Raw genomic sequence first — 15,435 nt, 5'->3', positions numbered from 1 at the left:
AGAGTACCAAGGCAAAATCCAAACTTGCTGCAGGAAGAATACTATCCAATGATAAAGAAATCTATTTTCCTTAATCAAAGCAACTGTGCACAAGTATCAATATGAACAGATCCTCATTGGCTTAAGTAACTTAAGCAGAGGAATTCTTCATACATCCATCTGGTCCAATGTATCACTCGTCCTCCAGCTGTTTTCTCACAGTCTATCCAAAATGTGATAACCCTGACTCTTCCTCTGCTTCATCTAGATGCAACAGAGGAGTTTTTCGAGTACGACACAGAGGAGTTCCTGGTGTTCCTGACCCTGCTCATCACTGAGGGACGGACACCGGAATATTCGGTGAAGGGCAGGACCGAGGGGCTGCACTGTCCACCTGCCCAGTCAGCTATGCCCCCTCTTCACAAGCATGAATGCAGCGATAAACTGCCACAGGTATAATAGCTGCAGTCCTGCCATGAATTGTGTCTTTTATTTGAAACCTCATAAATGTCCCTTGCTGCTTTTTATTGATTTTTGAGAACTACCACAATTAATTAAAAAACCCTAAACAAGCCACTTGTCAGAGTCTCTTGGGCCCCATCTGTTTTTTGCACCCCTACCTTCCCCCCACATGCCCTCTTTCATATGATCTCATGTTGACACTAAATAATGATTACAAACACTCTGCCTTTAGTCCGTGTAAAAAGTGTCGTCAGGCGCGTCGGACCCGTTCAGAGGTGATCCTGCTCTGGAGGAACAGCATCCCCATCATGATCGAGGTCATGCTCCTGCCCGACTGTTGCTATGGTGACGAGTGCCCACCGAGTGACCCCATCAGTGACCCAGTCATCAAACAAGATGCACTGCTGCTGGAGAGATGGACCTTGCAGCCGGTTCCAAGGCAGTAAGAGCAAACACCGGAGCATACTTCTATACCGTATTTAGTCATATGGTGGCCAGGTGCATTTATGCAATTTTGTTTGGTTAAAATAATATACAGTAATTTCAGGAGGTCCTTAGTTTCATCTCCACATGTGAGGTTCTGAGGTTATAAACTCCTTATAATGAACTATTTTGCATAGCTGGATAAGAATGTCATCACGTGACACAAGAAGGCACCATCAGTTACCACCGTACTGTTTTTAATTGGATTGCTTTGCATTTATGACCAAAAAGTGTTTTTCATACAAATATTTACTGCAATTTCGACTTTCCTGCATTGTTACCATAGCTTAGTGATAAACGTAGATCATTCTCTCTTGTGTAAAAACTTCAAGAATTGATAATAATAAGAACTAATAAGTTGCATACAACATGGAAGCACACAACATTGTGGCGCAGCCACCTGTCATCTTCTGGAAGGACAACATCTCCATATAACACGAGATCATTTGTAATACTGCGCAAACAACTCTTTTGCAAGTGCGAGAGACTGTTTACTTTTACATGCAGGTGGTGCTTTTTTGGTTAGCAATGGACTTGAGATGGGCTCAAGCAGTAACTATGCAATGTTGGTATGTGAATGAGCACATCAGTTACCCGAGATAAATACAGTGACTTTTTTTCGAAAGAGAAAAAATGGAGGCAACTCTTTGAGGGAGGCTAAGTGTCTTAAGTAGATGGCTCACATAGTTAGACACAATTAGTCTATTAGAGTAGGGGCCAATATATGAGTAAATAATCCCAATGTGGGTATGTATATAGTCACATTTCCACCAAACTGCACAGTTCAGTTCTACCAAGTTTGGATCAAACTGATCAAGCAGGCATTTCCACCCCAGATTTTCGATAGCTGCGTCAGCTACATAAATGGTGTGACATCATGCCATACCGAAAAGGCCGCATGCAACTTGCTGGCTAATTACAAGGAGCATGCTGACGGTACTGAAAAACAAGAAACACTGCTTTCAATTAGTCACAATCTACCGTGTTTCTATCGATGCTGTTTATTTTGCTTCCCGTTTACACACATACAAAATTGTTAATTCCCCCCTGTTAATGAAAAAAAAACACGGTGGTCACAGAAATAAATTGAATCTGACAAAAGTAATAATACATGAAAGATTTATGAAAATTAACCAATCAAAATCTTACATTGCTTTTGAGTGAGAGAGGACAGACAGTTGTTTGTTGACTAATAGTTGTTTATTAAGCCTGTACCACTACAACCAGCACCCAAATAAAGGGGTACTAAACAGTAGGTCAGTTCAGGTTAGATATTTTGGGAACCTGTAGAATGGAAATTATACCACACTGAACCAAAGGTTCCAGGAACTGGCAGTTTGTGATACATGTAATTCTAGGAACTCAAAGGTTTCAGTCAGATAATGTACTACCCACCTAGCCTGTCCTTATTTTGGCTCTTGTAAATTACCCTTGAAGTAAATCTAGACAAAAGTTCCCACGAGCCTAACGCACATTGAGCCGCCAAATGTTTCTTGCGCTGGGGTAAAGTTCCTGTGGTGGAAATGCGCTAAGAAATGCCTAAATGAAACCACACAAAGTCCAGACTAATTTACAAATTATTAAAGATGATGTCATGAATTTAAATGACTTAAAAAACACAATCAGTCTGAGATAAATGGCTTGGCACCCACCGGGTTAATTAGCCTGGAAGATTGGCCCACTTTTCAGCTCGCATTTGTTGAAATAAATTGTGAACACACATCCCTGAACGGTTTTTCATTAACCTGACACAATGACATATTTCCACCATTTAAATTTGTTTTATTTATTTTTATTTAGAAGCGGTGACCGTTTCATTGAGGAGAAGACGTTGCTGTTGGCCGTGCGCTCGTACGTTTTCTTCTCACAGCTCAGCGCCTGGCTCAGTGCCTCCCATGGCATCGTCCCCAGAAACATCCTGTACAGGTTGGACTTCACACTTCCCTCAAGATGTTGACCCTGGCGAGCATGAAACATGAGTTGACATGAGTGTATTTTTTAATTTAAGATGATCACCTAACAGTGGTGTTTATTCTCTTTCAAACAGAATAAGTGCTGCCGATGAGGACTTGGTGTGGAAGTTCTCACAGCCACCATCCGAACACATATTCCCCGTCCCCAATGTGTCCCAGAGTGTTGCGCTGCAAGTCCGTGTCCAGTCGCTGCCCCGCCAGCCCACCTATCCCACCTTGGCCTGCAGCATCCACACTGGCCTGCCCCCGCTCTACAGCAAGACCCCCAGCCTCAACCCAAACTTCAATAGCCCTGGTGGCCAGCCCACCCTCCTAAAAATTCAGGAGCCCAACAAAGACAGCCTCCTCCGCAGCTCCAACATATACAGCAAGAGCTCCAGCTCTGTGTCAGGCCGCCTTATCAACGGAATGCCCATCCCCAATCTTCCCATCAACAACATTCCCATCAACAGCCTTCCACACACAGCCACGCCACCCCCCTTCAGCAAGAAAAAACAGGACCCCAGTGAAAAACATACATATCAGAACGGAGAGCTCCCGCAGGTCAACATCCCCCAAAGTCAGGACTCCCCACTGTTCCGCCGATCCTCACGCTCACCCACATCCTCACGCTCCCATTCCCCTTCCCCACTCCCAGGGAAGTGGCTCTACTCGTCCCTCAATGGCTCATCGGACCCCCAGCCATTGGAAGATTATGGGTGCGGCACCAACAGTGGCGACAGGCCAAAAGCACCACTCCCCGAGCCGCTCCGAGCCTTTAAGAGTTTGTCATTGGCTGAGCCTGCTCGCTGCCCCACACCCCGGTCCGCGGCGAACGAAACCAACCCGCTCATCGGCTCACTGTTACAGGAGAGACAGGAAGTTATAGCCCGCATCGCACAGAGGCTCAACTTCTGCGATCCCACAGCGCCGCCGCTTCCCCCGGCCCTTTTTGCCACGGACAACTCTCCCAAAGCCACGTGGGGCAGTAGCCATGACGACATAGCCGCCAGTAAGACCAAAGAGCCAGCGGTACCGCCCTATGAGTGTGTGGGACATGCTTGGCCCACCCCTTTTCACACACCCACCACCGGCACATCTTTCCACAAGCGGGAGACCTCCCCAAAGCCTGCAGTCTGCAGGAAGCTGAACCTGACCGAGACGAGAGATGGGAGCATAGAGAGGGAGCGAGAGAAAAGCAGCGAGGAGCGAGACGGCTCCCTCATTGCTCAGGCAGTGCACGACATTACTCGACTCATCCAGGAAAGACTGTCTGTCCCCTCGCTGTCGCCCAGCCACAGCAGGTGCGGCAGCCCTCTACACCACACGCACACAACAACAGTCACGCAAACAATACGCACATACTCGCACCCTACACACGTCCCACACACCTCACACGACAGCTACACTAATGGCCACATTCACAGCCACGAACCTAACAGGGGCCTTCATGCCGCTGCCCCATACACGCCTCTTTGCACAAACAAATCTCGGCTCGACCCGGGGACCAATTGCCATTCTCCTCGGGCCCAAAATGGTGCCCAATATACACTTGAAGAACCTTCACTCAGTGGCCAGCTGCATGCTGGTCCACGTTTACGAACTCCCACCCAGGAAAAGCTCACAATCAACACAACCAGCAGTCATATTTTCCCTCCCTCCTCGGAGAACGGGCCTGGAAGTGCCCTGCCCTCCAGTCAGACCTGCAAGGGATCCACCTTCAACTGCAACACAATCCAAAACCACAGCAAGCCTCAGTCACCCACACGGGCTGATGCTTCAGCCCAGGATGAGAACCAAACACCTAGACAGTCTACAGAACTGTCTTCCCCTCCTACTGTCCTGGTAAGAGACCCTTGACATGAGCTTTTGCCCATTTCTGTCCTCATGAAAATTCACTTGCAGACTGTCAAGCCCATTTCTGCACTACCGGTGGTGCTATAACCCATAACTGTTAAGGCCATTTTAGCCTGTCAAAGCCCTTAAGAAAGTCATTCTCAAAAGAGGTACAATAACAATGGTGACTTGAGAAAAAAATTTTCATCATACTAGTGGGCTCTTGCACCCTCTTCTACTGCATGCCAAATGGGATTGATGCTTTTCCATGGGCACAAGCACATACTATTTCTGTCACCTGGTCATTTTGGTTCCAAGTGTGTCGTGCTGATACCTTATGGGTGAAGTAAAGCATATTCGTCATCGCCTTGTCATTATAACATTTGAGGATGCGATGAACCCCTCTATTAACAGGGGAGAGGGACCAAGCCCTGCCGGGAAGGGGTTGGGGTACAAGCGAAAATCCACAAGTAACTGACACCCCCCTTGAAGGTTTTGTAATTTATGGTGCCAAAGCTCTGGCCTGAGCACAGAAACCTGGTTCCTCAAAAATCAATGAATAGGCGAATTTGCAAATGCTCACCAGTGAATATGCTGCTGTTCACTATACATGGCCAGTAATTATTTAAAAAAATAAACACACATGCTCATGGTAGCCTACCATGTTTCTGTGCCACAATCTCTACTTTGCTGCACCAGCCTGTTTTCTTGCTACCCTCAGTCTTCGCTCAGATAAGGTGTCTCCTTCCTGAGAAGTAATTACAGGAGAGCCTTTTCCTCATCCATTGTTGTTACCATGTCAAATTCTGACTGTTTCGCGGTTTCCAGCAATACTATTTTTAAGTAGAAAAAGCCACATAAAACAAATCCGGTCCAGCATACATAAAACTGTGACTTGTGTGGAAGAAAATTGGAAACACAAAGAAATGTACTGTAGGTTTTTAAAATACCACTATTTGTGCCTCTGCCAGGCAGAACAAAAGTGGTAATAAAAGATGATGCATGGTACTTGAGAACATGCTTTCAAAGACGATGCCGGTTTATTGCCAGATGCTTTAACCTCTCCTTCCCTCATTCTCCAGCGAACTCATGGACCCTGTCCCTTGGGGCCCTGCAACGGCTGGAGGAAGCAGAATCGCCACTCGTTAGACGCCACGGCAACCAAGGCCTTCCATCCCTGCACGGGCCTGCCCCTGCTCTCCAGCCCTGTACGAAAACACACACATACACACAGTAATGCCCTTCTGGCAAATGTTCGAATGACTCAACACACATACACACAGACTTTTTAGCCGTGATGTAGCGTCAGTAGTTCCAGCGTATGCGCGTGTCATAACGCCACGCTCAGTAGCCATCTGTGACGTTACTAACAATGCAATCATCATGAAGGAGACTTTGAAGTATCTGGCAGGACTACTCAGTAGCTAGCGGATCACACACACACTCACACTCAGTCGGTGTGATTCACCCATACCTCTCAAACTGAAGTAGCCATGAGTCACATTGCAACGATCCTCCATCTCACTTACACCTAATCACTAAAATGCACACACATACAGGGAACGCAGCTGTATTTGTATTAAATCATATTTATGGCAGCATACTTATGTAGAATGTCCTGTGTGTCTGGGAGGTTCCACAGAGGAAAAACCAATCTGGCTACTTTGACCTGGACACCTCTCTGATTGGCTATAAAGGCTTACCCTGGGCCTCTGGGAAAAGGTACTCCTCTGATCTTTACTTTCAACACTTGAGTGCATATTTTCTTCTTGTGTGTAGCTACTGAATGTATTTAGGCATGTAGACAATGTGTCAAGACATCTTCAAATTGGCATCTTGGATGTCACCGTGGACCAAAATGTGTTGGTCTTTGTCTGTCCTCGTCCTTCACTTGTTCTAAAGCCGTGCTGAACATCTGAGATCTGGCAAATTCCTCTCAAAATTCCTCAGAACACAACTTTGCGAGCTCAGCAGCGACTGCCTACTCAGTGCATGTGGGTGGTGTGCTCTGTGCCACTTTTTATGGAGCAGCTACTTGCAAAGTGTATTCTTCAAGGTTGAAATCAGTCAACATTGTGCATTATTCTCTTCATAAAGGCACATTTACTTGTACGGCTTTCTCTTGGCTTTATTTGATTGTTCAGGTGTATTATGCAACCCCAATTCCAATGAAGTTGAGCGTGGAATTGGGGTTGTAGCTTTTGGCTGTAAATATTCCATCATCTGGAGAGCGTTTCAATTAACTACTATGAATCAATGAATGAGTTTCTTTCATGTCAGAAATTTGGGCCCAGCATGTGTTTCACCTCATCACCTTAAAATTCCTTGACGTAGTGGACAGGTCAATCAAGGTTGTGTGTGTGTCTGTGTGTGCGTGTCTGTGTGTGCGTGTCTGTGTGTGCGTGTCTGTCTGTGTGTGTGTATGTGTGTGTGTGTGTGTGTGTGTGTTTTAAACCCTCAGGGTGTGCCGTAAGGGAGACGAGTACACAGATGACTCTCCGCAGCTGTTCAGTGCAAGTGCTCCACCTGCCAGTCTCAGTCTACTTGGAAACTTTGAGGTAGACCACTATACCGCTATAACACAATTAATTCATTAAAGAGTCATTCTGCAATATTGACAATAGTCATTCTGCAATATTGACAATTTAAAACAATGTCAATTTAAAGAAAAATGTATCCAAACTAATCGGGAGAAGTTTTATCATGCAACAAGACAATGACCCAAAACACACTGCCAACACAACAAAGGACTACATCAGAGGAAAAAGTGGAAGGTTTTAAACAGGCCAGGTCAATCACCAGACCTTAAACCCCCAGAAACAAACAAGAACAAAGAGGCTGCAGTAAAGGCCTCGAAAAGCATTTCAAATGAAGAATACAAGAGTCTGGTAAAGTCAATGGGTCCCAGGCTTGATGCAGTTATGGCAAGTAAGGGTTATGCCACCAAATATTAAATGTCATTCACTTTAAGTTAATTTAATCATCTGTTCCAATATTTTTGCTCCCTTGAAAAGTGAGTGGCTTCAAACAAATGGTGCTCTGTCCTATGTCCTGTTTAACACATCTCGATGTAAATACCATGAAATGAAAATCGGAATTCTCAACTTTTGTTTCATAGCCATCTTTTAATCTTAGACCCAAATGTCTTCAGTATACAACAGGACAAAAAATGACCTTGCTGTTCCAATACTTTCCAATACTTGTATGTCTGCATCATAGTGGTGCTTGTGCCCCTTTTAACCTCTTAATATTAGGCTTTTTCAAGTTGTCACAGGTCCATATCGTACGATTCGCAGACATTCACCAAACATGCTACAGTGGTTTAACTTCTAAATGCATTGCAGTACCATGGTTTGCCAGCTCAACAATAAGAAATTACGCGTTTCTATTTGGACCCACATTTAACCTGCACAACTTTAAGGGGCTGTGTGGTAGTCTTACCTTAACCTGTGCAGCTTTTTGGAAACTGTTCTGGTCCTTCTGGTAGATAATGTATGCATACATGAAATACACAGACCGGTTGCATGCATTCAAACGCCTCCCATATGACTCTACTCAGCCAATCATATACAGTACAGAAGCAGCAACAGCTTTGCGAGTCGAACAAGTGGGTTTGTGTGAGGCAGAAATGCGGTGAGGATATGGGCATGGAATCTGTAGTGTAAATCCAGCCATTTTGTACTTTTTGGGACTAGATAAATGGTGTGTGTGATTGATATGACAATTAACGGTGTTTTCAAAATGGACTCTTGTCAGGAGTGTGTGTTGAACTACCGTCTGGAGCCTTTAGGGACGGTGGAGGGTTTCACGGCCGAAGTTGGCGCCAGTGGGTCCTTCTGCCCCAGTCACCTGACCTTACCCGTGGACGTGTCATTCTATAGCGTCTCAGATGACAACGCCCCCTCACCTTATATGGTAAAGATGTCACTGTCGATTTGTATATGTACAGTACTGTTGCAATTTGTTTTAATATTTAGAAGATTATAGAGTAGTGATTTTTTGCCTCATATATATCATGACAATAAAAGCATTTCTTTTGGAGTCATAAAATATCAACCGTACCGCAAAGGAATCTTGCTCTGGATCGTTCACAGGGTGTCATCAACCTGGAGTCCCTGGGGAAAAGGGGCTACCGAGTACCTCCATCAGGAACCATTCAAGTGGTAATGGCATAGTTTTAAATATTTTTGAAAGAATAGATTTCCGTTAAACATCAGTATCATCTCTACAAAGCAATGTCCTTAGCAAGTAAGGTGGAGACCCCAAGTTGTTACATCAAAGCCTTTGTTATGATCACACACTAGTTGGACTGAAGTAGTGTACAGCTAAAGAAACCTGTTAATCACTTAACACTTATTTAGACCAGTTCTAAATAAGACTTTTGGACAATTGTATGCTTTCCCAGCATAGTGGGAATATTTTGTAGAGGTACATTTTCTGCTCCCAGAGCACAAAACAAGTTCCAAAAAGGCATGCTTGGATGAATTTGGTGTGGGACAAGTGAGTCAAACACCTTTGGAATGAACTAGAACAAATATTGTAAGCCAAGCCCTCTCTCTGGTCCACACATTCCCTCAGACACACTTTCTAACATCTTGTAGAAAGTCTTCCCAGATGAGTGGAACTGTTGTAACATCAAAAGGCATGCAAACCATCTTAATTTTTCTTCCATTTCCACTTCCTTTAGGTGCAATGACTAAGCCCCTAAGTGTATTTGTTGCCCTGAAATAATATTGCAGCATGCAGTCAGATGCTGTGTGATTTATGAATCACACGTTCTCTGCTCAATACAGACCTTATTCAACCCGAACAAGACGGTGGTAAAGATGTTTGTGGTGATGTACGACCTACAAGCCATGCCAGCTGGAAACCAGACCTTCCTACGCCAGAGGACATTCTCCGTCCCTGTCAGGCGAGACTCGAACCATCAGATCAACAGGAAACCCCTCCCTTTGGGCCAGACACGCACTCTGCGCTACCTCGTTCATCTGAGGTGAGGAGCCTTTTCTAAATAAGATCTCATAGAATCTTATGCCTTATTAATTGTCACTTATTAAACATTACACAAAACTCCATCCATCCATCTTCTATACTGGTTATGCAGCGTTCACACCGGATGCGTTTTGGGCATTTGACGCAGCGTGATTACAGAGTAAGTCAATGCAGTTGCGAATCCGTGCCGGACGGCGCTGTTGACGTGGCACGAGTGGTGCGGGCACGCGAAAATTCGCCTCCTTCGTGGGTTCACTCGGAGTTGGGAGAGTTGAACTACAAGAGACATTCGCGTGGTGACAGCCAATTAGCGTCACACACAGTGTCCTGTACAGTTGTTGAGTAGAGGAAAATGGAGGAGTTGATTATTGCAGTCTGTGGGCACCATGAGCTGTTTGTTATGTGTACCGGGACCGAGCAAGAAAGGAGCAATCTTGGAAAATTGTGAAGGAAGAAAGCTGGCATACCCGGTAAGTGTATTTATTCATTTACTTGTTTACACCTGTTGAACTGTGAACCAAGATAGCAATAGCAGTATCCAAAATGTTAGCACAACCACTGGCCACATTTAGATTTTATTTTATAGGGTACAATTGTACTACTTGTAAAAGAAATTATGGTATGCTTTTCACAATGAGTAGTACTGTATTCTGTTTTTATTTTATTGATTATTTTTTTTTGTCTGGGCTCCATATTCATTATAACTGGTTTGGATTTAACTACCCATCTATTATTGATTCTTGTCTACTATGTTGCTGTATTTTGTTGTTAATGTATTCATTTTATATTGTTGTTTTAACTCAGTGTAGGTGACATTAAGTTACATGAAAGGCGCCCAAAATAAAATGCATTTTTGATATAATTAAAAAGTAGAACCTTTACAAACTGCTCTGACTCACAAAATGTTATTTCCATCTATACAGGGAAATGTAAAAAGTGCGTAGGAATAGAGGAGGAGATTGAGTTGCATCTTCTCTGTCTCCTGAAGGAGCGTACAAACGTTCCTCCACCTTGAGCTCACTGCGAAGATACGCTGTTCATGACAAGCATGGAAGGAATGGAAACGCGTGGAAGGAATATATAAAAATTTCTCATTCATAAATTAATGTAGGAACAGAGCACATTTACTCTAAATTTGGACCAACTGGATGAATGTCGTCTGGGTGGCAATCTTTTCCAGAAAGGATTCAGGCTTTTATGCTTTTTTTGTTTGTTTGTTTTTTTGTTTATTTTTCTTTGAAGATGGATGGTTAGTTGGGGTATTTTTTATTTTTTCTCTCAGTATAAATCCACTTTATGTTACAAATTTTTGTCTTTTACATTTTTCAGACAAAAATAATGATTGCATACGTAAACAACCTTATTTAAGGCCTTACCTTATGTCATGTCGTTGTTAGGTTTATTTCAGTATTTTACTACCGTGTAAAATTAGTTTTGTTTGGTTACCTGCTAAATGCAGTCCACACGTTTTACAGTGTAGCTTTTTCAAAAGTGATGCTTTATTACCTCACAATATAATACAATCAATTAAATACAATATATCCATCCATCCATGCATCCATTTTCTTTACTGCTTATCATCATGGATAGAATATCTAAGCAGACAATGTTCATTATGATATGCAAATGAATTGTTGATGTGTATACAAAGAGGTGCAATAGTTTTGATGCTGATAAAGTAATATTGCAGGAATTTTTAAGTATGTGTGGCTGGCTCTTAAATTGTAAAACAGGGATCCCGATTAGGTAGGTGCTTGGAGTCAGTCAGGATTCGGGGGGGGGAGAAAAATGTACAGTCTACAGTCCAAAGGATGTTGAAATAACTACATCATGACCGTACATCATAAATATATTAAATGCAGTACACCAATCAAATACATAAAACGTTTTGCTCGTGGTTGTAGTATTTTATTGATAGAGCTTTATATTTGTGCTTTAGAAAATAAAAATATATTCGGGTAACCTTAAATAATGTTATGTACACAGTTCATAGATGTGTACAACTGTTGATCAGATAATCTGATCGATCCGACCTCATTTGTGTCATTCCTTTCATCAATCCATTGCTTTTTACAATTTGGCAGCATGTAGTTATTTTAACATCATTTTTAATACATTTATTAGCACTGTAGTAACCCTGCAGTGTTTGACTCAGTAGATATAGTGAATATTAATTTATTGTGACACCAATTAATATTGACACAAAACTGCCACTCACTGGATACAAATTGACAGGTGCTCTGCAGCTGATATGAAACGCCTCTAGTTTGTAGGGAAATCCAGGGACCGAGTAGAGTCAACATGTCATCAAACTGGGCACAGGTTAACCTTATGTAGCACAGTGAGCTGCAGTCATCCAGAAGCAGCTCCTGGAGAAGGTGGTGAAATTCACCAAGCTGCGTGCACCTCTGGATGGCATTGTGGACCCAAGCATGATGGTGTTTGTTATTGCAAAGACATTTGGAATAACAAATGCGCATTTGACGATTATTTCTTACACCCGCAATCAAACTCAAGCGAGGGACGCGAGGCGAAGCGAACTTTCGCGTTCGGTGTGAACACAGCATTATTCTTACCAAAGCCGTGGGTGAGCTGGAGGCTATCCCAGCTGATAGCAGCCAATCGCAGGGCACATATTGACAAACAACCATTCACACTCCCATACACACCTACTAAAAGATAAAAAATAAAATTTATAGGTGTGTAGTTAATGCAAAAAAATTAATCTTAGCTTTCTTCCCCACTAGGTTCCAGAGCTCCAAGTCTGGGAAGATCTACCTCCACAGGGACATCCGTCTTCTGTTTTCTAGGAAGTCCATGGAGGTGGACAGCGGTGCTGCCTACGAGCTACAGTCATTCACCGAGTCCCCCATCGACCCGCCATTCTCGCCCCGTTGCTGACTCGCGACTAACTCCCTGAACCCCTCACCCGTCCTCCCTCCTCTGCCTGCCAGGCCATACCCGCACCTCCATGTCAGTCATGAGTCTTTGTGTCAGCCTGTGACTTGTATTGGAAAGAAATAGATGGACAGCAGATGATGGAGTGCACCCCTGTGTGGGACGCTTGTTAGAATGGAATTCTCTGTTGACGTGCATGAACTTTGTTCTGACTCACAGCTGGAGTGTGCAGGGTTTTGAGGTCATGCTATAAAATGCCTTACAAGATTTAAAAGGTAATTATTGAGTTTTGTGTATTCCTCCCCACCTGCTCCTGCATCAGGCAGGAGAGTTGAAACCAATGATTGTCCACAGGACCAGTTGGACTCTCAACTCTACGCAGTTTGTGCTCCAGTCCCCAAACTAGAATGTTGATTTGGACCTCATTGTGACTTAATGAATACATGTTGAATCTCAGTTACTTGACAAATGCAATACTTGGCCTTTTGAATGAGGGAAAAAAATCTAGGCTTTTTGGCTTGAAGCTTGTTTGACAGTAAATTAAGCCTAATTTTGATTCAATAGCCCCTTTTGCCTTGCCTGTATAAGCCGGCATTTTTCTGCCTTTTATTTAATGTCCCACTTCACTGGGGTTTGTGTAAAAGGTGGTTAGATGCCTTCTGTTATGATTCTGATGCAACATTTTTTTAGAATCTCTGTAAAAGAGGCTAATGCTTGCCAAACTTGGAACGGCAGCGGCTGCGTCGCGTATTAGAGGAAGTGGGTTGGAGTGGAGCCCCCCCCCCCCCCACCCACACACACACCCATCGTCACTTCCTATACCCCACCCCACCTCAAAAAAGGACCACCGAAGAAGTCCACCATGCAATCACAATGAATTCAAGTGAACTCATCATGGCAGAAATCTTCAGAAATGCACTGTGGATTTATTTATTTTTTTCCCTTGTCCAAACTGAAAAAAGAAAGCGAAAAATAATTGTCATACTTCTTTTTGTACTGTTACAAAAACCAATTTATTGGAAGTGTTGCAATAGAATAAGAGTAACCTTAGTTTTAAGTGTTTACTTTCAGTTTACCTAACCATCCTGTTTATTTAATATTTAAATTAATATTTCAGTTGTTATTTGTGATGTCTGTCATGCCAAGATGGTTTAGTGTAAACTGTATATCATAGTATTTTTGACATTAATATTCAAATCTGAAAAAAATATATCTATCTTCTCAAGCAATCGTTAAATCTGCTCTCTTGTCTCTTATTCTTTTCAATAGCATTCATAAATCTGAAAGACGTAGTTAAAACGGTGCTTTTTCAACTTTTAAACTGGTACACCAAATATGTGCACACATACTTGAGCTGTGATAGACTCATGATCTTTCTACAACACTAAATCTCAACTCTGTGATAAAAATGTAACCCATCCATTTTCTTTACCGCTTATCCTCGCTACGGTCGCGGGCTGCTGGAGCCTATCCCAGCTATCTTCGGGCGGGAGGCGGGGTACATCCTGAACCGGTCGCCAGCCAATCGCAGGGCACATAGAAACAAACAAACATTCACACCCTCGGGCAATTTAGAATCTCCAACCTACCACTCATGTTTTTGGAATGTGGGAGGAAACCGGAGTGCCCGGAGAAAACCCACGCAGGCACGGGGAGAACATGCACACTCCACACAGGCGGGGCCGGGATTTCAAACCCCGTCCCCAGAACTGTGAGGCAGATGTGCTAACCAGTCGTCCACCATGCCAGCAACATTTTTTATTGAACTGTTAATTCCACTTTAATGAATCAGTTAAATACTGTACTTAAATCATCCACCCACAAGCTCACTTTCAAAAGGAGAAAATCACCTGTTACAAATTTAGGCAAAATATGTTATTAAAAAGATAATGGACCAGACATATGTTCTATTAAATCACATTATTACTGAAGTGATTAATTGGGGGGTGGGGTGGCATTGGGTCCGTGCGGCCTCCAGGTGGCCGGTTTTTGGGCGTCTTTGTGGGGCCAGTGGACCGCCCTGTGTCCCTCGGTGTGGGATATGTCCTGTCCACCGGGCTGCTCTGAGGTGGAGTCCTGGGCCCGACCCCGTGTATCGATTGAGTGGGTGGGGTCCTAAGCCCCCGTGGTGCAGGCACAGCAATTACAGGATACTTCTGACGATCATTGTGCATGCGAAACTGTCAATTTACTTGCATATGTCCACAGGCAGACACCCCTGGGACTTATTCGCTGTGTGTGGGGCCAGTCACTCATTGCGACAACTACCTTATGACTGTGTGAATTGCTGGGTTGGGTATCAACTCACTCACACTCTGGTCTTATAGAGGTTTATAATTTACCTAGCCACTCCCACCACACTTCAGTTGTACAGCCCGTTTCACAACCCTTGTCCTGCATGCTTCCTCTCCTATCTTTGTCCTGTCCTTCCCTCACAGGGTGTAGCACTACTGCCCTATACAACACTCATATCTAATGTGCCTAGTGTTCTACGGATATAAGGATTTACTTTCCTCATCTTGTTTACAGCTAGTGCTTTGTCTTTTGTTGTCGTCTTTTCTTACGCCCCTCTAGAAACCTTGTTCTGTTCGACTGATCGACTCTGATTCTCAATAAATATCAATTAAAATACTAAGAAACCACAGTGGCAGCTTAAAAAGTCCACTTTGACAGTAAAACTGTTCGGCATAAAAGGGACAGAGGTCCTCCTTTCTCCTTGACCTAACAGCTGAACAGGACCAAAAAAAAATTTAAAAAAAGTGGGAAAAGTGGAAGGTGTTAGACTGGCCAAGTCAATCACTGGACCTTAACCAAATAGAGTATGCATTTTACC

General features: G+C 43.6%; 1 protein-coding gene across 2 annotated transcripts in view; it reads left to right on the top strand.

Annotated features, from left to right (window-relative positions):
* The window catches only part of atosa (atos homolog A), a 53,027-nt gene extending 39,204 nt beyond the window's left edge, over positions 1–13,823 (top strand). Inside the window, exons 2-12 of one of the 2 annotated variants that reach the window (XM_061668420.1) lie at positions 248–432; positions 687–883; positions 2,725–2,850; positions 2,972–4,721; positions 5,795–5,920; positions 6,346–6,434; positions 7,174–7,270; positions 8,469–8,627; positions 8,807–8,875; positions 9,506–9,705; positions 12,452–13,823. In XM_061668420.1, the coding sequence (XP_061524404.1) occupies positions 248–432; positions 687–883; positions 2,725–2,850; positions 2,972–4,721; positions 5,795–5,920; positions 6,346–6,434; positions 7,174–7,270; positions 8,469–8,627; positions 8,807–8,875; positions 9,506–9,705; positions 12,452–12,605 (3,152 nt within the window). In that variant the 3' untranslated portion in view covers positions 12,606–13,823. The remainder of the gene's footprint in view (positions 1–247; positions 433–686; positions 884–2,724; positions 2,851–2,971; positions 4,722–5,794; positions 5,921–6,345; positions 6,435–7,173; positions 7,271–8,468; positions 8,628–8,806; positions 8,876–9,505; positions 9,706–12,451) is intronic. The other variant, XM_061668430.1, reaches the window with a different exon arrangement.
* The last annotated feature ends 1,612 nt before the right edge of the window (positions 13,824–15,435 follow it).

This window comes from Phycodurus eques, chromosome 2, assembly GCF_024500275.1.
Source record: "Phycodurus eques isolate BA_2022a chromosome 2, UOR_Pequ_1.1, whole genome shotgun sequence".
Taxonomy (NCBI): Eukaryota; Metazoa; Chordata; class Actinopteri; order Syngnathiformes; family Syngnathidae; genus Phycodurus; species Phycodurus eques.
This window is presented reverse-complemented; position numbering and strand designations above follow the sequence as displayed.